The sequence below is a fragment of the Bos mutus genome, chromosome 24, assembly GCF_027580195.1.
Source record: "Bos mutus isolate GX-2022 chromosome 24, NWIPB_WYAK_1.1, whole genome shotgun sequence".
In the NCBI taxonomy this organism is placed as follows: Eukaryota; Metazoa; Chordata; class Mammalia; order Artiodactyla; family Bovidae; genus Bos; species Bos mutus.
The window spans coordinates 42928969-42956836 of NC_091640.1; the positions used below are offsets into that span (position 1 = coordinate 42928969).

General features: G+C 46.6%; 2 protein-coding genes across 5 annotated transcripts in view; one reads left to right on the top strand and one right to left on the bottom strand.

The window, feature by feature from the left end:
* On the bottom strand, nt 1-18975 carry AFG3L2 (AFG3 like matrix AAA peptidase subunit 2). Of its 2 annotated transcripts, XM_070361594.1 has the most exons (17): nt 18729-18975; nt 14591-14690; nt 14132-14209; nt 13720-13826; nt 13426-13578; nt 11307-11381; nt 10217-10341; nt 8237-8510; nt 6675-6812; nt 6060-6213; nt 5662-5769; nt 5435-5560; nt 4825-4935; nt 4294-4409; nt 3720-3920; nt 2297-2491; nt 1-622 (listed from the first exon to the last, which is right to left on the bottom strand). In XM_070361594.1, exons 1-17 carry the CDS (start codon nt 18843-18845, stop codon nt 383-385), a joined length of 2418 nt encoding a protein of 805 aa, XP_070217695.1. In that variant the 5' UTR covers nt 18846-18975; the 3' UTR covers nt 1-382. The 2 variants fall into 2 exon arrangements, with proteins under 2 accessions (XP_070217695.1, XP_070217696.1); XM_070361595.1 differs by lacking the exon at nt 18729-18975 and having other exon boundaries at nt 13720-13828; nt 14133-14209; nt 14591-14654.
* A 109-nt stretch (nt 18976-19084) lies between these two features.
* The window catches only part of PRELID3A (PRELI domain containing 3A), a 51731-nt gene continuing 42947 nt past the window's right edge, over nt 19085-27868 (top strand). For 2 of the 3 annotated variants that reach the window (XM_070361820.1, XM_070361822.1), the window contains exon 1: nt 19085-19234. The gene's annotated coding sequence lies outside the window, so the exon portion shown is untranslated. The remainder of the gene's footprint in view (nt 19235-27868) is intronic. The other variant, XM_070361821.1, reaches the window with a different exon arrangement.

A 27868-nucleotide genomic window follows, 5' to 3' on the forward strand; every position in this document is an offset into this window, starting at 1 on the left:
TGTTCAGAAGGAAAAACGCAGCATTTACACTTTATTTGTGACATAAAGAAGCCGTATTTACACAATACATTCATATTTTTAAATATGTTACACAGCTCTCCTAGAAAACCACTCCATCACAGAACAGCAGCATGTAGCTTGGGTTCCGTCTTTAAAATATTAAATCAAGTAGAAATACTCTTTAATTTCATAGCCCATCACAGAGGGAGACTCTGAGGGAGGTGGGAGTGAAGGGTGGGTGATGGTGAGCACACCCCCATGTGAGGGCACAGGAGACTGGAGGCTGGGGACGCACTCCCGCCCCTGTGACCTCCAAGGCCAAGGACAAAGCACCCCTTCCTGCCGTGCCCTTGGGGCGGCTCTAAGGATGCAGCACCAGGAGCTACGCAGGGCCGGCACCCTGGACCGGGCTGGTCACCTTCTCGCCCGCGGGCTCCTCTGAGCCCTCACGCTCCCTGTTCCAGTCCTTCAGGCCCTCGGGGAGTGAGGTGTCCTCGTCTAGGCTACCAGTGCCTTCCACAAACTCCTCGTACGTAGACTTCTCCGCAAATGGCCTGGGGCCCAGAAGTTCCACCATGTCGTTCTTGTCTAACACTTCTTTTTCTAACAACAGCAGAGCAACCTGGAACATGAACACCTGCAATTAAATACAGCTACCCAGCGCCATCTCTCCAAGCTAACCTTTTATTTACAACCAACCCCCTTCCAAACCAGGGCTTTGAGAACTTCACTCTAACTCTTAATAAGAATATCTTATTAAAATAGATCTTCACCCTAACTTTTAATAAGAAGTATAAAAATCCTGGAAAACACACGTCCCCAGGAAGGGCAGGGCGGCATGCAATGTGGTGTGACTCTGTGCCCTGCTGGGGAGGTAGGGTGGGGAAGGAGCTCTGCACACATGTCGAGGAGGGACAACCCTGAGGAAGAGCAAGAAGTTGTCCCTGGGCTCCACCTACTTCCAAAGGAGGCAAGAGCTCCCGTGACTCCCAGAGCAGAAGGAGCTCTGGGGAGGCTGCAGGAAGAAGTGGCATAAGTAGCAGGGGTGGGGACGAGGAAAGGACAGAAATGGAGAATTTCAAAGGGAGGCTGACAAAACAGAGACAAACACAAACATGCATCTTGAAGTTCTGGTCTCTGTGTGGCTGAACTGTAAATATGACAGGAAACACGGCCACAGAAAAAGGGGCCCCACCAACTACAAGAGGGGAGGTAAGCGATGGTGTCAGCGGGCAGGGAACAGCTCACGTGAGAGCCTCTGTCACCAAGAAACGAAGCCAGTTAAACTGTAAATGGACCTCGTAATAGACTCGGTTCCTCAGGTGACTCCCAACTTGGAAACTCACCACATGTGTAGTTTATGTTAAATGTTGTTTTTAAAGATTCCAAACAATAAAGCAATTTTCTTCTGTCTTTAATTTTTTTTTAAATTTTATTATGGATCATTTCTGGAGAAGGCAATGGCACCCCACTCCAGTATTCTTGCCTGGAAAATCCCATGGATGGAGGAGCCTTGTAGGCTGCAGTCCATGGGGTCGCTAAGAGTCAGACACGACTGAGCGACTTCACTTTCTCTTTTCACTTTCATGCATTGGAGAAGGCAATGGCAACCCACTCCAGTGTTCTTGCCTGGAGAATCCCAGGGATGGGGAAGCCTGGTGGGCTGCCGTCTATGGGGTCACACAGAGTCGGACATGACTGAAGTGACTTAGCATAACATAGCATAGCATGGATCATTTCAAATATGTACCAAAAATATATAGAAAAAAAGGATAACTAACCCCATGCAACCCCATGTAACCACTGGTCATGACCACTTTTGTTCCACCTGCTTCCTGGATTATTTTGGAGACAATCCCAGATGTCCTGTCGTTTTATCCACATATGTTTGTCTCTAACTCTATGAGTCACAGACTCTTCAACTCTCAATGCTGAGGACCTGGGTTTAGTCCCTGCTAGGCAACTAAGACCTCCTTTGCTCCAGAGGGGAAAAGCAATGGGGAACCCCAGCAGGCCTGCACCTGTAAGCACCTGGCAAGGTGAGTGCAGATTCAGCCATATGCCTGGTACTACGAGTAGACTTCATTAATCCTGCGCTCAAGTTCCCAGGAGCCAGGAGCCAAGATCACACCCGCCTCTGTTCCCCGTCATCCCCACTGACGGAGCATCAGGATGGAGGGAGGAACCAGGATCAGCAGGCACAGGGGGAATGGCGGTGTCTGCAAACCAGCCAACCAATCGCCCTCAACGGCCTCTGCAAACCATGCAGAGGAGTGTTCCCACAGTCGGCACCTACCTTCTCCACGTCGGCTTTCTTCTCTGTGAGGAGGGCCACTGTCCTCTTGTAAGCATCGTTGATAAGGATTCGTACTTCGTCATCTATGAGTCTGGCGGTGGCCTCGCTGTACGGCTTCTCCAACACCATGTCCCCCTGACGTGGGAGGTCAAAGGAGATCTGCCCGACCTTCTCGTTCATGCCAAACTGAACAATCTGAAGAAGAAGGCGTGGCCAGTGGTGGGCATCCATTTCTGCTCACAGGCTCATGGGTTTTATAAAATGTCAACAAGGCAACATGGACACTGCATGCACACACTTCACTGCAGAACTACTCTTCAACCCGGCAAAATGACATGGCAGCCTTGAGTCGGCCAAGTAGACCAGGTTTTCTGCATAGACGGGGCAGTGGGGACAAGACCAGAAATGGGCAGACAATATGTACAACCAAGACAGGCAGCAAACAGGTGGGGACAGACCCCAGCAGTCATGAGACGTGCATGAGATCACTCTGCATGAGGGGAGGCAAGGAGGAGCCAGAGCCTGTGACAGACGGAAGCCACGACCTTGGGCACCCAGCAGCTCCTCCTGCATCACCTGGGCTGCTCCAGGAACTTGGGAGGGGTGCCTGCACTTTCCCTGCGTCCCTGGGGCCTGGCTGGGCAGTAGAGACCCCCACAGTAACCATACAGAACCCCAACTTAAGAAGAAACGTCTGGAAGTAAAATCCAAACTGACTAAAAAAGAGGAGGCACAGGTAAGAGAGGGGAGCAGCAACAGCTCAGAAAGCAGGAAGCACATTTTTCAAAAGTTCATGAAAACAACAGAAAAAGATACTCTAAAACCATGAAACTAGAAACACTGTCTTAATCCACCTTCTTCCTAGAAGATCAGGAAAACAAACTTCATGCAGATAAGGAAAGTGGGATGCAGGGACGTCCACGAACAGATGAATATTGTGACCCAACTTCAGAAAAAACTAACCAAAATCAGGAATGTGAGGAAAAAAAGAAATAACAACAGAAGTTAAGAGTCGGAAAAACTTAAATGAGGTGCTAGGACACAGGAAAAAAAAAAAATCACAGTTGAGGAGTTCCCAAAGTCACTGACATCAAGCTCCAAGAGAGCACCCTGACTGTTTCTGGGAATGGAGGCAAATGGGGTGGGGTGGGTGCACGGGGTGACTGCTCCCAGCTTAGGGGGAGTCCACGTAGGGTCCTGCAGGTTTGAAACTAGACTTAAACTCTACAGACATGCTTCACACACTCAGTAAATCCGAAATACTGAGTGACCAAAACGTAAGTTTCTATTCCTAAGTTTTGATCACCTTACACTGAACTTCTCTGAAGGAGGAACCCTTGCCTGGTAAGCCCAGGCCAGTGGAGCCTCAGGGGCGCTCCGGAGCCCATGCGGCGGTGAGGAGGCAGCCCACCCGTCCTCTCACCTGGGCGTAGGCACTCTGGGTCACTTTGCGCAAGTCGTCCTGGGCGCCGGTAGTGATCCTGCCAAAGAAGATCTCCTCGGACACTCGGCCGCCCAAGGTCATGCACATGCGGTCCAGGAGCTGCTCCCGGGTGTAGAGGTACTGCTCCCGGGGCAGGTACTGAGCGTAGCCCAGCCCTTTGCCTCGTGGGATGATGGACACCTGGCGAGGGAACAGCAGCACTGAGCACCCGGCCGCTGGAGCTGACAATCTCACCGGCGAGCAGAGCACCACGGCCGGGCAACCCCATGGCCTCGGCCAGGCAGCTGGTCTAGGAGAGCATTTCCTCTTGGGATAACCTCACCCCAAGTGACTCCTACACGGTGCTTCTGTCTCTTACGAAACCCATCCGCGAATGCCCAGGACTGACAGTAGGGCCACTGCCGAGCAGGGTCCCCTGCTAACTTGACCCACAGGAGTGAATCCCTTCAGCTTCCAGACACTTTTCTTTCCAAACTTTGTAACTCGTCCATGCATGATGCCTCCCCTCAGTGCCATTGTCAGATGTTCCCACTACGTGCCCCCAGCCACTCACCTTCAAGAGGGGGTCTGCGTGCTCCAGGTACCAACCGGCAACTGCGTGGCCTGCCTCATGGTATGCCACTGTCTTCTTCTCCTCAGGCTGTAGGACCTGCGTTTTCTTCTCTAAGCCTGACATACAGAAAAGAAAATAAAGCCTGCTGTTTTAGTGACAACGACATCAAGAGAGGCTCACACACCACCACTCAGAGCCTCACAAAGAACACACATCACAGGCCTTCCCAGTCTAACTGGTTTTACAGCTGTTTATCCATCACCTATGTCTCGCTCAGAGCACGTTAGACTCACACGATGAAATTTTTGGAAAACAGGAAGGCTACAAGTGCTTTTTAAAAGAAAACAACTAGACTGCTATAATTAAGGGAAGACCTCTCCCTGCCTGCAGCCTGTCTCAGATCCATCCGACATGGAAGCCTCTGTGCAGACACTCTGAGCTGCCCGCGAGCTCCAGGCCTGGGTGGACATACTCCCTGGCCGCAGAGTCACGCTGTCAGCCCTTGGATGTGCGGTCTACCAGCTGCCTTACCGCCAATCACTCGTTCAATTGCTTGTTCAAAGTGTTTCTGGTTTATGGAATCTGAAAGGTGTCTCGCAGCGATCAAAGCAGCTTCGTTGCACACGTTGGCAACATCGGCTCCTGTGAAAGAACACAGCAGCTTTCCACCAGATACACCCGAGCTCACTGGCCACAGTTTTGAAGAGGGACCAGACCAGGTCCCCACCACCAGCAGGTTCCAGCGCCCAGGCCTGCCCAGCACAACTGGCCCCTCAAGCACAATGCAAGGACCAGCAGTGGACAGACACCCATGGGCAGTAATCTATCTCCACAGACTATATGATGAAAGCAAACTAAGACTGTGCTTTAAAATGTCCACCAACTAATGCTTAGTTCTCTGTAAATTAACTTCTTAGAGAAAGTATATGGCAACACAAATAAGCCATAACACAATGTATGTCCTCAACAAAAAATTTTAAGCAGGCCCCTGGAACTCTGAGGCACCTGTGCCCGTGAATACACTCTTCTCAGGCTGCAGGTGGTCCCTCCTGCTTCATGTTGAATCTGCAAGGATGGACAGAGGGAACGAGAAAGGAAGAGTCACGTCCTGTAGACAGAACCGAGGGTTGAGCTCACCCACCTGAAAACCCCGGGGTCAAGGATGCGAGCTTCCTCGCCAGCTTCTCCTTTTCCAGGGTGCTATCCAGCTTCAGAGGTCGGAGATGAACTTTGAAAATAGAGGCTCTTCCCTTAATGTCCGGCGGTCCTTGAGAAATTATTTTTAAGGAAGAAAAAAATCATAATGAAACAGCTGCAACCTCTCCTCATGAGAAATGGCCTGAATCCAGGGCAAGAAAGCCATCTCACCAATGAAGATCTGCCTGTCGAAGCGGCCTGGCCTCATCAGAGCTGGGTCTAGGATATCCGGTCGGTTGGTGCCCGCCAAGATGACCACATTGGTTGTTGTGTTAAATCCTGGAGACAGACAAAGGCATCATTGCTGTTACATGCTGTGAGGAGAAAGATAACGTGTCCCTGTCAAGAATGTATGAGCACCAGATACACCACTGCTTTTTTCCTATTATCTAGTGGTTTTTTAAATCACAAGTTTAAATGATTTTTCCTATATTCATTTTGCCCTTAATATCATACCTAACACCTAAAGATTTAATGATCAACTACTTGAAGACAAATTACCAGCACAGGACTCTCATTTTAGACACAGGAAGAACAAATGGAAAGTACAGGATAGACACAGGTCTCACCGTCCATCTCCACAAGCAGCTGGTTGAGCGTGTTCTCCTGCTCACTCTGCCCGCCGAAGTTGCCCCTGCCTCTCTTCCTTCCCACCGCATCTATTTCATCGATGAAGAGGATGCAAGGGGCGTTCTTCCGAGCAAGAGCGAATAAGTCACGGACCTGGATGAAAACGCAAGCACTGGGGTCACTTTACAAGTGAGTAGTATTATCCTAATAAAAACAGACACCAAGCTTCCTGCCCCCAGGAAGACCATCTGTGTACAGCACTGCACAGCACAGATGTTAAAAAGTGAAAGCAGCAAAGAAGTCATGTGGCAAATGGTGTGAAACCGATATAAGGTGAGCAAGTATTTCTAAAATCTCATCAATTACTGTTGTGTAAGAAGCACGAACACCAACAAACTGATGCTACACACCTCTGTGCTACTCAGAGGCAACAGGGTAGAGCTGTAGACTTTATAACACTCACTCACAGACCCAGCCATGCAGGCACACAGCAAAGGCATGACCCCTCAAGCCCACCCAGCCATTGCCCTAAGGTGGGCGGTACCCCACTGTGGCAGGGGTCCTGTGCCCACCTTCCGACCTGCTGAGTTAACACAGCAAGAGGTGAGACTTACTCTAGCTGGGCCTACACCAACAAACATCTCCAAGAACTCAGACCCGCTAACGGTGATGAAAGGGACATTGGCTTCTCCAGCCGTGGCCTTAGCCAGCAGTGTCTTCCCAGTGCCTGGAGGACCAGTGAGAATGGCACCCTTCACATAAAAAAAGGAAAAGTATACTGAACTACAATTTCAGAAAAATAAACTGCATACCCATAAATAATTTCAAGGTATAATCTGTTTATAAACTTTAGTGACATATCCTAAATATTTCTTAAACATGTAAACAAATATAAAATGCTTTTATTAATAAAAAGAGAAAGGAAAAGATTATTAGAGACTACTTTGTTTTAAAAAACCTGGCAAGAATGTGAAATACCTCCCTTACTTTTTAAGATTTTTAGTGTTGCTTTTTAGATCTAACAGTATATAAAGGGTGACTTAAGCTGGGAATCTAGCAATACTAAAAAACCACCTGAGGTTAACTTCAAATATTATACTTCCAGTTTCATTTTGCTTATTTTCTTTCCTTTAAAATTTCACAAATGAAGTAAATATCTAATAACCAATGATAAACTTAAAAAGAAAAATATGTGTTTGCTCAAACACTGTAACTATTTAAGTCGTGGAGATGCTTAAGTATGATGTGAACACATATTTCAGAGAAGGCAATGGCACCCCACTCCAGTACTCTTGCCTGGAAAATCCCATGGATGGAGGAGCCTGGAAGGCTGCAGTCCATGGAGTCACTAAGAGTCAGACTCGACTTCACTTTCACTTTTCACTTTCATGCACTGGAGAAGGAAATGGCAACCCACTCCAGTATTCTTGCCTGGAGAATCCCAGGGACGGGGGAGCCTGGTGGGCTGCTGTCTATGGGGTCGCACAGAGTCAGACACGACTGAAGTGACTTAGTAGCAGCAGCAGAACACATACTTAATTAAGTACAACAAATTATAAAACTGTAAAATGTAACTTTTCATCCATGAAGGCAGGACATGAAATCAAGGAAGTGATGATTCCCTTTAGAAAAGACTCCCTCATGTAACTTTATTAACGAGTTTTTTAGAACCTTAGTTAAAGATTTTCTCTTCATTACTTAATGCCTGAGCCTGGTCCTGGGAGCAGAGATGGGCAAGGCTGCCCGAGTCCGGCAGTAGGTGGTGGTGGAAGAAGGCATGCTCGCCTGGAATGTAAGTGCCAGACCAGGCAGACCATCCACTCAAGCTGCTGGGGGAAGGACAGCAGGGCCAGAGCAGAGGCAGGCTGCCCGGGACTACAGTGCTGAGATAGGGCGTCCAAAACACACTGCGGAGAGAAAGTAGCACAACAAGGGGAGGGGAAACACACCTTGGGGGAAGAGAGACACTATTTTCAAGGAGACACATTCACAAGGGACAGTCGACTAAAAAGACTCAGGAGTTAAACAGAGACCAGCAGGTTACAACAGAGGAAGGAGAGAAGAGCAGCTACTGTGGAAGTAATCAGTTCATAAAATTATAACCTCAGAGATCAAGAAACCCTTCAAAGGATTTAGGGTTATTAAGCTGAAAACTGACTTCTGAATGTTCATTTACCTTTGGGATTTTTGCTCCCAGGTCTTGATACTGCTTTGGATTTTTTAGGAAATTCACAAATTCCATGATCTCCAGCTTGGCCTCCTCACAGCCGGCCACGTCTTTGAACTTCACGTCAATCTCATCCTTGAGGACCTTGGCGGTGGTCTCTCCAACACTGAAGAGTCCGCCCATGCCCCGGCCTGTGCGGCCGATGCCGGCTGGGCCCCTCCGGATGGTGTAAAGCAGGAAGGCGATGATGAGCACGGTGGGCAGCATGCTCAGGAGGAAGGAGCTGCAGACACATGACAGCGAGAGCTCAGAGGGCGCCCGCTCAGACCGCCCTGCCAGATACCTGCCTCGGCAGAACATGCACATGCTCTACCTGGGCAGCCAGGTACCCCAACACCTCACCTGAGGCACAAGGAGAATCTATGTGCATCAGTGTCACTGAAGCAAACGCTCAGAAAGTAAGACCAAAGGAAGACCTGCTCCTAACGTGTACCCTCTCCAGGGCCGCATTACTCACACCCGAGAACCAGCACACACACAGGCTAGACCTGTGACCTACAGTCACTACATATGAAGTTTCAAAGAAATTCGTTGACTTAATAATTTTAATACAATTCTGGTATTAGCCTGGGTAGACATTCCAGTCCTGTTACTGGAATGGATCAACTATTTCTGAAGGGATGTCTTCTAAATATCTAATCTGTGCAAAGGCAGCAGTGGGGAGTGCTGTCTCCCCAGCATGGTGGGGTGGCTTGTGCAGGCTCACACAGGCCCAGGGGCAGGGTGCCCACCAACCCTCACCCACTCTGGGGAGTGGCTCAGAGATGATTTACAGTCTCTGCCTTCTGTTTGTCTTAAGTTAATTTCCACGAAACTGTGGACATAGACGTATACTGGTAACATAAAGCAATTTAGTTTAACTTAACCTACGAAATTTAGGTCAAAACCTGGTACATAGTTTAGGTAAAAAAATGAAACAAGAATAAAATAATAATTAACTTTCTAATTTTTCATCTATTACAAAACTGTAAAGGCTGCTACAGCAGGCAGCAAGAACCACGAACAATTTACCTTTGGTTTACTTCTAGAGAAAAAAAAACAATGCACTGACAATAAAGGTTTAAAGAACATGCAATAAGACTCTGCGTAAAGTTTCAGCACCAGCTTGTAAAGTTAAGGAACTGTATGTTAACCTCAGGGACTGAGGGACATATCACCCCAAGAATGAAACAACTTTGATAGCTGGTGGGACCTAAGTACCGCAGGAAGATTGTAGGGCTACACAAACCATGACTCAATAGAGTTCCCAGAGCTGAGTAAGACCATCAGCTCCGTTAACATGCTGTTTTACATGTAGAAGAAAATCAAGCTTTATTTCTACTTTCACTCCCAAACTCTTAATCAAGGTATGTGTTCTGCATTTAATGCAAATGAGTCACCGCCTTGAGATCCACCTGGGCATCTTTGGGCAGAACTCAAAGGCCATACATTCCAAAGTAAAACCAAAGACAGGCAACCCTTGAAATCAACAAGCCCTTCCTCAAGGTCCAGAGCTGGTCTTTCTAAAGACAAAAAACCTCTAAGGGAAGCAGCAGCTCTGACCAAAGAGGAAGAAGCATTACTTAAAAATCCTGGAAATTCTGTGAAATATAAAATACATAAAGGACAGTTAAAAGGTGGGCATGTCGCTCTTTAACACAAAGGGGCTTTTTATGCTACAATTCTACTCAAGGTCAGGGTATTGGACATGGACCCCACATCACTGCTTAATCAAGAAATATCAAAAAAAAAAAAAAAGAAATATCAACATGCAAAAAACCAACCAGTCTCTAGCAAAATCTAGTAAGTTACTGATGGCTGCAAAGAACTCAGGCCAGATTGAGAGGCCTGATGAGAATACAAAGTGTGATGTGCCGCCCCCTGGTGACAGAATACACCGTAAGCCCTGGGCGCAAAGGCAGCCTCCCAAGTCCACTGCCCAAGGCTCACCCGTCACTCTCGGCGATGTAGACCACAGGGACCCGGTTCTCTCCTTCTATGCCTAGTTCCTGCTGCAGCGTCTCCAGGTTCCGCTCAAAGGTGTCCACACTGCCAATATTGAACCAGACGTACTGCTGTAAAGACAGGAAAGTGAAATGTCCTAATTTTGTGAGGGGAACGAAGACAAAACAAAGGGTTTAACTTCCTAAGAAATTTTCAGAAATACTGCAAATAAAAAACCCAACAATGAGATTAAGACTAACGCAAGACTGGTTTAACAACCAGTCTTTAACAACCAGAGTGATTAAGCTTTACTCAGTGAGAACCCTTGGCCAATAAACATTTCTACAGTTCCAGTACTCCTCTATTGTCCTAATACTATAAACTCAGAAAAACAAAAACTCTACTTGAAAAGACAACCCTTTTCATAAACAAGCATCCTTTCTCCAGGACTTATCAGCTGTCTGGTCCCACACCAGGGTGCAGCTGCGATGATACTTCTCAGTGTCAGGATGGGCTCCGGCCCTGGGTGAGCTAGAAGACTGCAGGATGCCCAGGACTGGGGGTGGGCCTGGGGCTCTGGCCCAGGAGGGCTGGGAATCACCTGTTTCCTACCAATAATCCCCTCAACTCAACCTGGTGTCTCTGGAACAGAGCTCAGACTGGTTGGACAAGAAATATAAATATTTTTAAACAATAAGAACAGAAATAGAAATTAACATCACAAAACAGTTGGGAAAGACATGAGCAGAACACTTCTTAAACTGATTTGACAAAAGCTGTCTCAAGACATAAGCAGTTCGGATTTTACCATTTTTTTCTTAACCAACTGTTCTCAGTCTTGAAAAATCATAGATACTGGAATACTGAAAACCAGGTTTTACTCATTGGTTCCTAAATGTACAGCCAATGTGATCACCAAACCCAAACCACTGACCCAAGGGTTTGCACATGTGATGGACACAAGGGTCACACTGTCACTGTTAGTGCAGATCACAGCTGCTCTGACACAGCCAGTGTGAGGGAAAGCTGGCTTTTCAGTTTTAAATATAAGAACTTAATTGACAGCTAGTTCACATCACTTAATAACATCACTTACTCCATCAACAGGAGTTTTTCCTGGTGTAAAAGTCACTCGAACAAATCGCTTGTTGACAACTTCCAGTCTGTCTACCTGGAATTTTAAAGAAATATTCAAACATAAACTTACAGAAAGACTAGAGACATTCTTCTAAGCTCATCTAAAATGCATATATTTCAGACACACAAAGAAAAATGATGAATAATGTAAAAACACCCTGTGTTTTCCCCTCCAGCTTGAGAAACAAAACATCACAAACCCCAGTCATGTCCCACACCCAGGGGTGGCCGCTGTGCACTGGTGCTGGCCACCCCAAAGCACGGCCTGGTCATGGGCCACAAAGACCTAACCCTAAACAGACATTCATATCTGCCTGTTTTTAAACTTTACAAATGGTCTCGTCTGCATTTGTTTTTCTACAACTTTTTCTTCTATCACTATATCTGTAAGGCCTTTCCTTGCTGACATGTCAGTTCTGCACAGACCCCATTTTATAAGCACACCCCAAGTTATTTATGCGTTCTGTTCAAAGACCTTTAGACTATTCCCAACACTCCCCCAACACCAACAATGCTACTGTGGACGCTGCCACGCATCATGCCTGGGCCTGTCTCTCGGAACTCCCTGGGATGCGCGCCTGTGGTGAACACAGCTGGCTGGGCTGTAGGGCACAACTGCCCTCAGCTCTGCTGGACGCTGCACACTACTCTCCGACTCATGCTCCTGCCAAACGTTCTCTAAAACGCTCCCACTGAGCTATGTCCTCACTTGCCGTTACAAAACTTCCTAAATTTTGCCCCTCTGAGATTTGAGATGGCTTGACCTTGTTTCCCTGGACCCTCCTAACTCTATGGACTCTTTGGTCACTTGCACACCTCATCCCGAGGCCTCGGGCTGCTGGGAGCTGAGTGCCTTTGGTGGGTGCCTGCTCCCTGCTGCCGTCAAGTCCGCTCTGGCAGGGAGTTTGGAAGGTATCAGCCCAGGATATAAAGTGAGGGAGCCTGGGAGACCCCAGGAAGAGCCAGAACAGGGGCGCACTGTCTGGAAAGCACTGACTAGAGGACCCCGTCCCCCATAAACCTGCTGGGTTTATGGGGGACACATACACACACACATACACACACACAGCAGACCAACTGCACAGAGCCAGCGGGTCAGGAGGAGACGTGACAACAGAGAACCCTCCCTGGGGCCTGTCCCCATACTCAGAGGATAGAAGTCACTGCTCAGAGTGCAGGCTCTCCACGACACCTGGGAATTACAAACCTGAGAGCCTCACTTTCATGAGCGAGACACCTGCTTCAAAATCTGAAAGATTATTTCCATTCTGTCTGTCCTCACCTTACTGGACAATCTTTAAAAATAATTTTAGATTCTTTACATTTTTTAAGTATTAATATCCTTATTTTATTCATTTCATTGATTAATGAGAGGTTAAGTCATTTCCCCAAGGCTCAGAGTTGGTCAAATCCTGCTTCTCTCACTATCACTTTGTTTCTTCACTTCTAAGATAGACATTTTCCATATTTTAACCTCTCAGACACGAAATGTACATGACTGCTGACAAGATGTCAAAGTGTCCCTGGCAGTCCACTCAATCTAAGTAACGTGTAAAATAACATGTGCCTTATAGCCCATTGCATCTTAAATGAGCCACAACAGGATCCAACTGGCAAAGACCCAGCCCAGAGGCAAAGCTCCTGCCTGGGGCCTCACTCAGAGCCCGTCCACTCTCGCAGTAAAACCTGATTCACTTATTCACCCACTTCCGGGAGTGCAGGAGGTCACAGCGGTGATACCGTGCTAGAACCTAGAGGGGCTGGCCAGGGAGGGAAGGGAGGCAGCTGACGGCAGAAGGGAGAGAACCGAGTAGACCGGGTGCCAGAGCAGATCAGGAGCAGTGGCTCCAGAACTAGGCTCTCCAGGGAAAGCGATACAGGGGGGTCATGGTCAATGTAGAAACTGCTGGGTCAAAACTCACAGGTTCCTTGGCTGCTATACTTTCCAGCATTGGAAACATACAATATGGGACTTGGTGACGAACAAGCCTGGCAACGTGCTGGCTGTTTATCACTTTATTGGCCTAACCTGAACTCACCCTTTGATCCCTGCTGCCTGTGGCCCACACGATACTTACAACTCCCTTGGAAAGATAGTTGTTAGCAAAGTCCTTCCACGTGATTTCTCTCCCGGAGCTCTTGAACAGGAAGTAAAATAGGAATCCTCCCCAAAACAGGGCGGTCCAGAGAAAGTACATCTTGAATTCCTTATCATCCCATGGGATGTCACCCTGAATGAGGAAGCAGATATTTCTATGAAGGGTGAGACAAGACAACGCAGTCTCTGCTGTGCAGGGTGTGAACCCTCCCAGGGCCGTGAGTACCACTCAGCCTTTCCGGGGGTGGGCAGGGGCCAAAGCCACGAACCGAACCTTCTGGAACCTGGACCACCAGTGAGAGTCATCTTTCTTGCCGCCTCGTTTTCCACCGCCACCAACTCCTCCTCCAGAAGGACGCGGGGCAGCAGCTGGCTTGGGTTCTGTTCACAGACAGAGAGTGTGTCCACAGCAGCATCTGAATCTCTCAACAATGTTTCCATTAATGTCGTTTAATGAACTCATTGCAAAATGCATTGTGGCAATTGATGAGTTACTAAACACAGTGCTGTGAGGAAGCCTGAGACTAAGATAGAGGGGGGAGCCCCCAGGAACACTCCAGGCACTTCACACACAGTGGGCTCAGAACTGACTTAAGCTAAGATGTTCCTTGTTCAGTGACAACTATCAGCAACATCATAAACCAGGGGAAAACAGTAAGTTCAAACATAGTCTTTTGAAACAGTACCTTTTTTTTCTCCCATAACTTCTTTAGGTTCACTAGCTTTTTTTCCATTTTTTCCATTGGGAAAGTATTTTTCAAATCCTGTTAGAAAAGGAAAAAAAATTAACTTCAAACTAAAATTCATCACGTTTTGTGTACGTATGTTCTTTGTTTTTAAAGCAGCTGATTCATGAAAAAGAATAAGCTAGAAGTATAGGATTGCTTGTGCAGGAGTAAATCACAGTCTAGATGGTACAGTCACAACCCTGAGGGGTCCGAGAAGTCTTGCTGGCCTGCCCAGGTCATTACTGACAAAGGTGCCACATGTGAAGGCGACATAATGTCATGGCTTTGATCACATGAGAGGGAGGAGGTGGGGTGGTTAGAAATCAACTGAAACCACACCTCTTCACCTGCCCTGCTGAGGCCAAGAGTGAGTCTGTGTAAGAATGTCCCTCGTCACAGTCACATGTGAGTGCTTACCTTTTGGAGGCCGAGAACAGAGTCTCTGATAAGCAGCAATCACATCTGTCAGAAGGGAATTCCTGCTGGTTTTCGCCTGAGTCGTGGCATATCGATAAAGCTGCAAGACAACAGAGAGAAGCATGAAGGTCACATCAAGGTGAGTCTAAATCAAGCTTCATTTTACCCTTCAAACAGGTGATTACGGACTCCCTTGAAGGGAGCACGAGGGCTGTCCGGCCCTGGGCCGCTCCAGTCCAGTGAGAACTAGGAGACACACACTTCACCCAGAAGACAGCACCTCCAACCCAGGCACCTAATTAAGAGCTGCAGCCTGAGCACAATTCCCTACCAACACGTTGGCCCAGGCATTGTTTCCTTGATGTGTAGCATTCAAAAGGCAAACTGCCATGAATATCTGCCACCCCGCCTGCAGGGTCTATCACACTGCAAGGTCATTTATCCGACATTACAGAACGATGCTGTTTGTGAGCACAATACTAACTTTACCTGGGTTCAAAGACAAGGAAGCCATGGTCCAATGTCTGATAGTCCTTATATTAGCAGCATTTGCTGAAGTTATTTGATACACTGTCATCCTGCTAAGTCCCTTTACAGATACATCTCTGCTTTAAGTAACATATTTGCTAAAAACTGTAAATACTGCCTAGGTATGAGTGAGTGAAAGTCGCTCAGTCATGTCTGACTCTTTGCGACTCCATAGGCTGTCCACGGAATTCTCCAGGCCAGAATATTGGAGTGGGTAGCCTTTCCCTTCTCCAGGGGATCTCCCCAACCCAGGGATCAAACCCAGGTCTCTCGCATTGCATGCGGATTCTTTACCAGCTGAGCCACAAGGGAAGCCCTGCCTAGGTTTATTAGAATATAATGTAAACAAATTGAACAAGCTCCTTATTAAATGTTTAGATGTAGAGACACTGAAGGGGATATAGCTGAATCTGACAGTTAAGTTCAAGTGATTCTATCCTTTGGCAAAGTGAAAAGTTCACACCACCATTTTTTTGGAAGACAAGCTTTTACATACAGGTGAGAGTGTTTAAAGTGAAGCTTATCTGCATTAGACCCATCCCTCATTTCCCTCCTTTATCGTCTCATGAGAAAAATAAAATATCACAAAACCATACAAAAATCACTTCACACCCGATAGTGTGGCTATAATTAAAAAAAAAAAGAGAGAGACAATATCAAGTGCCAGTGAGGATGGGCAGAAATTGGAGCCCTCATGTACTGCTTAGGGGACGGGCACAGCCGCTTTGGAAAAGTTTGGCATTCTCCAAAATGTTAAATGAAGAGTTAAGTTACCACATGATCCAGCAAATTCACTCCTGCTCAAGGAAATGAAAATATGTCCACTCAAAATCTTGAATGTTTATAGTATCATTTTTCATAATGGCCCCAAAATGGAAACAACCCAATGTCCATCAACTGATGATGAACAGAGAAAATGTGGTATATGCACACAACGGAATTTTATTCAGCCATAAAAAAGGAATGAAGTAGATAGATGGTAGCATCAAATCTTGAAAACATCATGCTAAGTTAAAAAAACCAGACACAAAAGATCACGTATTACATGATTCCATATTTATGAAACGTCTGAAACAGGCCAATGATAGAGGCTATAGGTCAGCAGTTGCCTGGGCTGGAGGAATAGTTGGGGAGAAACAGAGAGTGACCACTAACAGTCATAGGGCTTCTTCTAAATGTTCTGGCAACAGATAGTGAGTGATGGTTGCACCGCCTTGTGAATATATGAGAAGCCACAGAACAGTACCCTTTAAAACGGTGGATTTTATGATATCTGAATTAGAAAATGTCAATTAAAAAAGAATGAGCTGACTTAACTCCAAATCAACACACAATTACTTGCAAAGTAGGACAGAAACACTGACACTGTTCTTGGTTGACAGCAATGCTGGTCTGAGAACCTGGAGCTTCTGTTGTGTTGGGCCCTCCCTGACGACTGAGAATACTTGGCCTAAGAGATAACCATTGATAATGGATAAGAGTGTGTTGTATGTGAATACTTCCCAATGCCAAATCCATTAAGGGTGTGGATTGAAATGACCTGATATCCATGCTGGACAGGCCAACAAGTCAGAGCTTCTGCTCCAGGCCTGGTACTGCCAAGCAGCGGGGAGTCCACCAGGGAACCAGAAGCAGTGCTGCCCAGAAGAAACTCAGAAAAGACAGAAAGGTACCTTACATGCAACAATACAAACCCTTCAGTATAAAGGTGGAGAGGTGGCACAGAGAAGGAAGGGGTCACGTGCAAGGGAGCCAGGGACGTCACAGGGAAGCGACACCTAGCCTGGGACTTGAAGGACCCAGAGTTCTTCAGGCAAATGGTGGTGGTGCTGCTGCTGCTGCTGCTGCTAAGTTGCTTCAGTCATGTCCGACTCTGTGCGACCCCAGAGACCGCAGCCCACCAGGCTCCCCCGTCCCTGGGATTCTCCAGGCAAGAACACTGGAGTGGGTTGCCATTTCCTTCTCCAATGCATGAAAGTGAAAAGTGAAAGGGAAGTCGCTCAGTCGTGTCGGACGCTCAGCGACCCCATGGACTGCAGCCTTCCAGGCTCTTCCATCCATGGGATTTTCCAGGCAAGAGTACTGGAGTGGGGTGCCATTGCCTTCTCCGGCAAATGGTGTTATAACTTTCAATTTTGGTAAAGCTGGAAATCTGATTTTTTGCATGACGATCTTCAATACATCTCATGATATTGGGGGCCTCAAAGTCACACATCTACAATGGGAGAAGATGAGTGCCCCAGGATACTACTGTGAGAATCAAAAGTAATAAGACATGGAAAAGCACTTTTAAAACTGTGTGGCAATACTCGCATTTAAATTACTTCCAATTATTCTGAAAGCCACTTAAGAGTAAGCAGCTTTCAGAATATTACTACGATCATACTAAGCAAGTCTTTGTGTGACAATGAAGTACAGAACTGGGTACACAGTATAAACAAATATTATTAGTTTGCTGAATAATAAGCTCCCTTTAGGATCTTTTCAAATTGTGTTGAGCAGGGATACCTCTAGCAATAACCTCTGACTGCATTTAAAGATAAGATTATTTTCCACAAAAGAACCATCGATGATTTTTTTTCCCTATTTAATCTAAGCCCATTCAAATAATACATATAAAAGACATGAATTTGCAAAACTTAAGTATAGAGCACCTCACTTAGAAAATTAGGTTTTATGTTTGATGATGTATTTTTCAGTTGTGAAACACCAGTTTTAATCATTTGAGGATTATACTTGAGAACACACACAGAAATCTTTTTCCCCAGAACCTCATTATGAGAACAGACTTTTAACAGATGCACAAACCTAGAGGAAAATCCAGAGTAATGCTCCAGCGTCCCCACCCAGATCTCCAGGGCAGGACCAGAGAATGTGTCATGCACCTTCACAAGCAGACTTCCTCACACCTCGGCATTCGAGGTTCACTCACAAGCAAGGCCTTCTAGAGAAGACTCCTGACAAAAACCCTGCAAACTCACAGGGCAGATCCCTACCTGCCTGTTACAGGTCTGAGTCCAGAACTCACAAGAGGCAAGAGAGGGAGGGATTCGATCCAAGTAAGACAAGGAAACGGATGCAATGCCAGAAACAGGAAAAAAGACCTCGTGCAGGGCCATTCCGAGCAGGAGAGACGAAGACCGACAGCCGGGCAGGGAAGGGGGCTCCGAGGAGAACACATCAGGAACGCCCTTTCCATGGAGATCTGAGAACACCTCCTGGGCTGACCCTCGAGCTCGCCCACCACCGCCGGGGCTTCATGCGCGCTCAATCTGCGCCGGGAGGGTCCGCCGTGGGCACAGCCAACTTCGGCTCCGGGATCCCGGCCCTGACCGCGACAGAGCACCGCCCCTCGGGGGTTGGGGTGGGGGACACCGTTAACGACTCCATCTACTAGTGCCGTGTCCGCCAGGCAGCGACAGCCCCACCCCCGAGCCCGCGCCGCCAGCTCCCACCCAGGGCTCTCAGCTCCGCAGGCCTCCCGGGCGCAGGGTAGACCCGCCGCCCCAAAACCCGTCTCCACGCTCCCCGGGGACCCACACCGAGAACAGGGCCCGTGACCTTGACGCCCGGTGCCGGGCCGGAAGCGGGCCGGGGGTGCCGGACTCACCATCCGCAGGTAGAGCCGTTCGGTGGAGCCCGTGCGGCCGCCAGGCAAGAGCATCGGGGGCATCCCGCGGGGCCGGCAGGCGCCCCGGCCCCATAGCAGCAAGCAGCGGTGCGCCATGGCCGCCGGCGCGCCACTCAGGCCGGGAGCGGACGCGGGGGCGGCACCGGATGGCCAAGACGACCCGGAGCGGAGGCCACGGGACGGCTCGCCCGCGACCCCACGCTCCTCTGCGTCTTCTCACGCCTCGCCCCGCCCCAGCGCGCTGACGTCAGCCGCACGGCGGCGTGCCCTCGGGCCCCACGTCCCGGCCCCGCCTCCGGAGCGTCCCCAGTCAGGACCGGAGGCGTGGCCGAGGGGGACACGTTCTCAGGAGGGGGCGGGGCCGGGTCGGGCGCGAGCAGAGGCGCTGCACCTGTTGGTGCGCCCCGCCTACGCTGCTGAGGCCCGGCGGAGTGGATCTTTCCCTCAGGCAGAGGCTATCTTCGACTCTTCGGACGCCTCTCTCGGTAGGTCCCTCGTCACATACTTTTTGTTGAGCGTCTGTTCTGTGGGGCCTTGTCAGTGGCGGTGCCGTCAGGAACCCGGCCGACGGCAGGTGAAGCGGCGCGGCCGTCAGGCTCCCACAGTGAGGGGGACTTGTGCGCCCGGGCGAGGTAGGCCCACCGGGCCTGAGGGGAAGAAATGAGGAAAGAGACTTGAGAGACTGTGGCGGGTCAAGTCGTGAGGGCCCTGCTTGGGGGAGCGGGGACGCGGGCGCGTTCTTTCCCAGATGGGTTTGAGCAGGCAAGCGTGACCGCGACTGAGGTGTAGGCAGCACGGGCTTTCCTAAGCGGCCGAAGAGCAGGGAAGCGGGAGCTAAGTTCAGGGTTGAGTCTCGCCGCCTGGCCGCGGCCCCGGAGGCTGGGTCGTTTCCTCACAGAGAGAATTCAGAGGCTGCGGGGCGGGAGCGCGAGGGCCGTCCCAAGTTTCTCCCCGCGAGTCGGTAACGTGGGCGGGACGGCGGGGAAGAGGGGTAGTAGCTAACGGGCGGGACTCGGGGGTCTCCTCTGGATCTTCCGGCCGCCGCCTCCTCAGGGGGCAGCGAGTTTTGTTCGTCGTTTGGTCTTTCGAGTCTGTCTTGGTGGCCGGCGCGGGACGGGCAATGCCCGGGTGCGGTGGTGATTCTATTGTAACGAGGGCTTAACTAGCAGAAGGTTACTTTCTGACACGGAGGTTCCCGCCCTTGTCTGTCTCAAGAACCGCCTGGTCACAGGATGTAAGGTCTCCTGTCACATGGCCCACACCCCCTTCTCTGCTCATTCTGCCTGCTCTAACATTGATTGCCCCCCCTCAAGGAGTCTGGACCCTTAGAATCTTTTAAGGGTCGAAGGTCCACCTTCTGTAGCTGCTTCAAGCCGAGTCAGGGCTTATCCCTACCTGTGGGGTCCAGACCACCTTGCTGTCAGAGGTAGGGGCCTCCGGGACACGGATGGAGCGCAGGGAGTAGGAAACTGCAGCTCAGTCCAGGTGATGTTGGTTGTCTCCATCTTCGTGTGGGCCAGGTTGAAATCCCTGGCATACTGTCACCTGCAGGTGAAACTTGTAATGTGGAAAAAACAAACTTAACAAGCAGGTTTAGAAGGCAGGGGCCAAAATTCAGCAAAAGTACTGTTGGGAACAGAGGTCCAAATAGGGGTAGGACCAGGGGTATGTATTAACAGTACCCCTCTGACTGTGGTCCATATGGAGTCTGCACTGCGGTTACCCTTTCCAAAATTGTGTAGCTGTTGAGCCTGCTTTATATACCTTTTGGATATCTTCCACCTGGTCAGTGGTGATGATGTAGGTGCAACGTGGTTTTATGGTTTGTTGCAAATACCCTTCCCTGCTCTGCTAGGAGATAGCCCAAGGCCAGTCTTCTACATTGGCTAGGGATTAAGGGAGATCAAACCAGTCCATCCTAATGGAAATCAGTGTTGAATATTCATTGGAAGGACTGATGCTGAAGCTCAAACTCCAGTACTTTGGCCACCTGATGCGAAGAACTGACTCATTTGAAAAGGCCCTGATGCTGGGAAAGACTGAAGGCGGGAGGAGAAGGGGGCGACAGAGGATGAGATGGTTGGATGGCGTCACCAACTCGACGGACATGAGTTTGAGTAAACTCCGGGAATTGGTGATGGACAGGGAGGCCTAGCGTGCTGCAGTCCATGGGGTCGCAAAGAGTCAGACATGACTGAACTGAACTGAAGGGAGGTTGAGAGTCTGGAGAGTACATTCCTCGTGCTCCTGGTTGGGGTAGAGTAATTCCCTACTTATGAAGCCTTGCCTTGTGGTAGGCAAAATCTCCCTGTGGGGCCACTAGACCAACAGCAGTTACACTGCCTGCCAAGAGAGGCCAGCTGCACACTTGAGCCAGGGGTAGGGAATGAAGACATATACTGGTGTTCCTCCAGGGGCTAAAAAGGCGAATGTGCAGGATACCATGGTTAATCATCTGTGTATGCATTGGTAGCCACCGCTCAGAGGGGACGCACATGAATGGGACCCTGCAGCCTTCCTTTTGGGTTTCTGAGGTTAGGGTAAAACTAACCTGTCCTGGAGCACATAGCCACATCTGGGTTCTGTTTACTTGAAGAAGCTGGCTCTGCCAGGTGAGGGTGGAGTCTGCTTAGTAGGTGCAGCTGGGGCCTTGATTTGCTTTGGATCCCCACCTCTAGCAACTGGGTCTTATCTGGGAGGAAGAGATTCCTCTTCAAGCAAGGCAGTTATGTTACATTCTGTGAATGAAGGAGGTAGAGTGCCCCCTTTCCAGTTTCAAAAATGGGTGTAGGTCGTGCACTACCAGGATCCCAGATGTATACAATGGGTGGAATTCTGGTCCCATCTATCTCTGTTGAGATCACTTTAGGTGTCCCTCTTCTGCATTTGTATCTTTGAAACGACCTTCAGCATATGCGTCATGTCCTATCCCTAAAGATGACTACCAGATCTTGAAGTCTTGAAAGTTGGATCCCTGTGGGTTTTCAGAAAAGGCTGGGTACTTTTCCAGTCAAGTTAGTGCAGAGATGACTGAGGACAGTTTAAAGCATGTCCAGTTGACCATGGAAAGAAGCCCTTCTATGCGTGGTTCCCAAGACTAGTTGGACTGGTTAAGGATGTAGAAAGAAGTGTTGGCTGAGGCTGAGTAGAAGATGGGTCACCCCAGGGCCTCATGAGGGTTGTTGTGGCAGATACAACAGTTATTAAGACTTTCATTTTTTTCCTACGGTGAAGGATATTTGTATTATGGAGTTGCTCTTCCATCCCCCTTGTGTGGATACCCATAGAAGGGAGACAAATATTAGGGTGAATAATGGTTTCGGGGTGGCAGCAGTGAGCTTTCTTGAGTTGAAATAAGTAAGAGAATAATAGCAAAAATGACAGCTAGGAGTCCAACTCACCAACTCATTTTACTTACCTGCCCACAATGTCTGTCTTTTAAGTATATATATTCAACTTGTTGATTTGTGATTTTAAAAAACTTTATATATTTATTTATGGCTTCTCTGGGTCTTTGTTGCTTTGCCTGGACCTTTTTTAAGTTGTGGTGAGCGGGGCTACTCTTTGTTGCAGTGCGTGGGCTTCTCATTGCAGTGGCTTCTCTTGTAGTGGAGCACAGGCTCTAGGCAAGCGCACTGCAGTAGTTGTGGATTGCAGGCTCTACAGCATGGGCTCAGTAGTTGTAGCACACGGACGTAGTTGCTCCACAGCTTGTGGAATCTTCCTTTACCATGTCTCATGCATTGACAGGAGGATTCTTATCAACTGCACCACCAAGGAAGTCCCTACTTGTTGATTTTTAAATAGGAACCTCAGGCCTTCAGTGGGCTCACAGGTCCACTTGGAGGTGTCTTCCTTTTCATAGCTGGAGTCCTTTGTGGACTCAAGAGGAACCGGCTTGATTTGGAACAGGTGAATGCAGTTGTTGATCCCATGTAATTTTACTGCCATGGGGTGTTGAGAGTGTTCCCAGGTGGTACTAGTGGTAAAGAATCCACCTGCCAATGCAGGAGACATAAGAGACTCAAGTTCAGTCTCTGAACTGAGGAGATCCCTTGGAGGAGGGGATGGCAACCCACTCCAGTACTCTTGCCTGAAGGATCCCCATGGACAGAGGAGCATGGTGGGCTACAGTCCATAGGGTCGCATAGAGTTGGACATGACTGAAGTGATTTAGCATGCACACATACAGGGGTGCTGAGAAGAACTTAGTAAGGGCCCTTCCACTTGGGCAGTAATTAATCAGAGGGAGACCCTTCTCTCCATGTTTTTAGGAAGACAAAATCACCCAGCTAAACCTGAAGGGAGTCAGTTTCTTGACTGGGGGCCAGAAAAACCTGATTTCCGTATTCTGAAATTGCCTTTTGGGATGTATTGTTCAGTCATTCAGTTGTGTCTGATTCTTTGTGACCCCCATGGACTGCAGCATGTCAGGCTTCCCTGTCCTTTACTATCTCCTAGAGTTTGCTCAAATTCATGTCATTGAGTCTGTGATGCCATCCAACCATCTCATCCTCTGTCACCCCCTTCTCCTCCCACCCTCAATCCTTCCAGCATCAGTCTTTTCCAATGAGTTGGCTCTTTGCATCAGGTGGCCAGAATATTAGAGCTTCAGCTTCAGAGTCAGTCCTTCTGGTGAATATTCAGGATTGATTTCCTTTAGGATTGACTGGTTGATGATCTTGTTGTCCAAGGGACTCTCAAGAGTCTTTTCCAGCACCACAGTTCAAAAGCATCAATCTTTAGCATTCAGCCTTCTTTATGGTCCAGCTCTCACATCCATTCATGACTCCTGGGAAAACCATAGCTTTGACTATATGAACCTTTGCCAGCTCAGTAATGTCTCTGCTTTTTAATATGCTAAGTTTTTCATAGCATTTCTTCCAAGGAGCAAGTGTCTTTTAATTTCATGGCTGCAGTCACCATCTGCAGTGATTTTGGAGTCCAAGAAAATAAAATCTGCCACTGTTTCCATTGATTCCCCATCTATTTGCTATGAAGTGATGGGGCTGGATGCCATGATCTTTGTTTTTTGAATGTCGAGCTTTAAGCCACCTTTTTCACTCTCTCCTTTCACTTTCATCAAGAGGCTCTTTAGTTCCTCTTCACTTTCTGCCATAAGGGTGGTGTCATCTGTGTATCTGAGGTTATTGATATATCTTCCTACAATCTTGATTCTAGCTTGTGCTTCATCCAGTCTGGCATTTTGCATGATGTACTCTGCATAAGCAGGGTGACAATATACAGTGTTGACGTACTCCATTCCCAATTTGGAACCAGTCCGTTGTTCCATGTCCAGGTCTAACTTGCTTCTTGACCTGCATACAGATTTCTCATGAGGCAGGTAAAGTGGTCTGGTATTCCCATCTCTTTAAAAATTTCCCACAGTTTGTTGTGATCCACACAGTCATAGGCTCTAGTGTAGTCAGTAAAGCAGAAGTAGATGTTTTTCTGGAATTCTCTGGCTTTTTCTGTGATCCAATGGATGTTGGCGCTTTGATCTCTGGTTCTTTTGCCTTTTCTAAATCAAGTTTGAACATCTGGAAATTCTCAGTTCACGTACTGTTGAAGCCTAGCCTGTAGAATTTTTTTATTTATTTTTTTGTTGAAGGATAATTGCTTTACAGAATTTTGTTGTTTTCTGTCAAACCTCAACATGAATCAGTCATCAGTACACATATATCCCCTCCCCTTTGAAACTCCCTCCCATCTCCTGCCCCATCCCACCGTTTTAGATTGATACAGAGTCCCTATTTGAGTTTCCTGAGCCATACAGCAAATTCCCCTTTGCTATCTGTTTTACATATGGTAATATAAGTTTCCATGTTACTCTTTGCATACATTTTACCCTCTCCTCCCCTCTTGCCATGTCCATAAGTCTGTTCTCTATGTCTGTTTCTCCATTGCTGCCCTGTAAGTTCTTCAGTATCATTCTTCTAGATTCCATATATGCGTTAGAATATGATATTTATATTTCTCTTTCTGATTCACTTAACTCTGTATAATAGGTTCTAGGTTCATTCACCTCATCAGAACTGACTGACGTTCCTTTTTATGGCTGAGTAATATTCCATTGTGTATATGTACCACGACTTCTTTATCCATTCATCTGTCAGTGGACATCTAGGTTGCTTCCATGTTCTAGCTATTGTAAACAGTGCTGCAATGAACAATGGGGTACATATGTCTTTTTCCATTTTGGTTTTCTCAGGATATATGCCTAGGAGTGGAATTTCTGGGTCATATGGTGGTTTTACTCCTAGTTTTTTAAGGAATCTCCATACTCTCTTCCATAGTGGATGTATCAATTTACATTCCCACCAACAGTGCAAGAGCGTTCCCTTTTCTCCACACCCTCTCCAGCATTTATTGTTGGTAGACATTTTGATGATGGCCATTCTGACCGGTGTGAGGTGATATCTCATTGTAGTTTTGATTTGCATTTCTCAAATAATGAGCAATGTTGAGCATCTTTTCATGTGTTTGTTAGCTATCTGTATGTCTTCTTTGGAGAAATGTCTCTTTAGGCCTTTTTCCCACTTTTTGTTTGGGTTGTTTGTTTTTCTGGCTTTGAGTTGTATGAGCTGCTTGTATATTTTAGAAATTAATCCTTCGTCAGTTGTTTCATTTGCTATTATTTTCTCCCATTCTGAGGGTTGTCTTTTCACCTTGTTTATAGTTTACTTTGCTGTGTGAAAGCTTTTAAGTTTAATCAGGTCCCACTTGTTTACTTTTGTTTTTATTTCTATTACTCTCGGAGGTGGGTCATAGAGGATCTTGCTTTATGTCATCGAGTGTTCTACCTATGTTTTCCTCTAAGAGTTTTATAGTTTCTAGTCTTACATTTAGGTATTTAATCCGTTTTGAGTTTATCTTTGTGTTTGGTGTTAGGAAGTGTTCTAATTTCATTCTTTTACACATAACTGTTCAGTTTTCTCAGCACCATTATTTAAGAGGCTGTCTTTGCCTCGTTGTATATTCTTGCCTCCTTTGTCAAAAATAAGGTACCCATAGGTGCATGGGTTTATTTCTGGGCTTTCTGTCTTGTACCATTGGTCTGTGTTTCTGTTTTTGTTCCACTACTGTACTGTCTTGATGATTGTAGCTTTGTAGTATAATATGAAGTCAGGAAGGTTGTTTCCTCCAGCTCCATTCTTCTTTCTCAAGACTGCTTTGGCTATTCAGGGTCTTTTGTGTTTCCATATGAATTGTGAATTTTTTTGTTCTAGTTCTGTGAAAAAATGCCACCTGTAATTTGATAGGGATCTCATTGAATCTGTAGATTGCGTTTGGTAGTATAGTCATTTTCACAATATTGATTCTTCCTACCCAGGAACATGGAATATCTCTGCATCTGTTTATGTCGTCTTTGATTTCTTTCATTAGTGTCTTATAATTTTCTGTGTACATTTCTTTTGTCTCCTTAGGTAAGGTCATTCCTAGATATTTAATTCTTTTTGTTGCAATGATGAATGGGATTGATTTCTCAATTTCTCTTTCTGATTTTTCATTGTTAGTATGTAGAAATGCAAGTGATTTCTGTGTATTGGTTTTGTATCCTTCAACTTTGCTAAATTCACTGATTAGCTATAGTAATTTTCTGATACTATCTTCAGGGTTTTTTATGTACAGTATCATGTCATCTGCAAACAGTGAGAGCTTTACTTCTTCTTTTCTTATCTGGATTCCTTTTACCTCTTTTTCTTCTCTGATTGCTGTAGCTATGACTTCCAAAACTATGTTGAATAATAGTGGTGAAAGTGGACTCCCTTGTCTTGTTCCTAATCTTAGGGGGAATGCTTTCAGTTTTTCACCATTGAGAATAATGTTTGCTGTAGGCTTATCATATATGGGTTTTACTATGTTGAGGTAGATTCCACCTATGCCCATTTTTGAAGAGTTTTAATCATAAATGGATGCTGAATTTTGTTAAAGACTTTTTCTGCATATATTGAGATGATCATATGGTTTTTATCTTTTAATATGGTGTATTACATTGATTGATTTGCATATATTGTAGAATCCTTGTGTCCCTGGAATAAACCCAACTTGATCATGGTGTATGAGCTTTTTGATGTGTTGCTGAATTCTGTTTGCTAAAATTTTGTTGAGGATTTTTGCATCTATGTTCATCAGTGTGATATTGTCCTGTAGTTTTCTTTTTTTGTGGTGTCTTTGTCTGGTTTTGGTATCAGGGTGATGATGGCCTCATAGAATGAGTTTGGAAGGGTTCCTTCCTCTGAAATTTTTTGAAAAGAGTTTTAGAAGGTTAGGCATTAGTTCTTCTCTAAATGTTTGATAGAATTCTCCTGTGAAGCCATTGGTTCTGGGCTTTTGTTTTTTGGAAGATCTTTGATCACAGCTTCAATTTCAGTGCTTGTAATTGGGTTGTTAACAATTTCTATTTCTCCCTGATTCAGTATTGGAAGATTGAACTTTTCTAAGAATCTATCCATTTCTTCCAGGTTATCCATTTTATTGTCATATAGTTGTTCATAATAATCTCTTATAATCCTTTGTATTTCTTCATTGTCTGTTGTAACCTCTCCTTTGTCATTTCTAATTTTATTGACTCTTTACCTCTTTTTTTCTTGATGAGTGTGGCTAAAGGTTTGTCAATTTTATCTTCTCAAAGAACCAGCTTTTAGTTTTATTAATCTTTACTATAGTTTCTTTCATTTCTTTTTCATTTTTTTCTGCTTGGATCTTTTATGATTTCTTTCCTTCTACTAATTTTGGGGTTTTATTGTTCTTCTTTTTTCAGTTGTTTTAGGTGTAAAGTTAGGTTGTCTATTTGATGTTTTTCTTGTTTCTTGAGGTAGGATTGTATTGCTATAAACTTCCCTCTTAGAACTGCTTTTGCTGCATCCCATAGGTTTTGAGTTGTCGTGTTTTCATTGTCATTTGTTTCTAGAAATGTTTTTATTTCCCTTTTGATTTCTTCAGTAACCTGTTGGTTATTTAGAAACGTGTTGTTTAATCTCCACGTTTGTGTTTCTTACAGTTTTTTTCTTGTGATTGATATCTAATCTCATAACATTGTGGTTGGAGAAGATACTTGATATGATTTAAATTTTCTTAAATTTACTGAGGTTTGATTTGTGACCCAAGATGTGGTC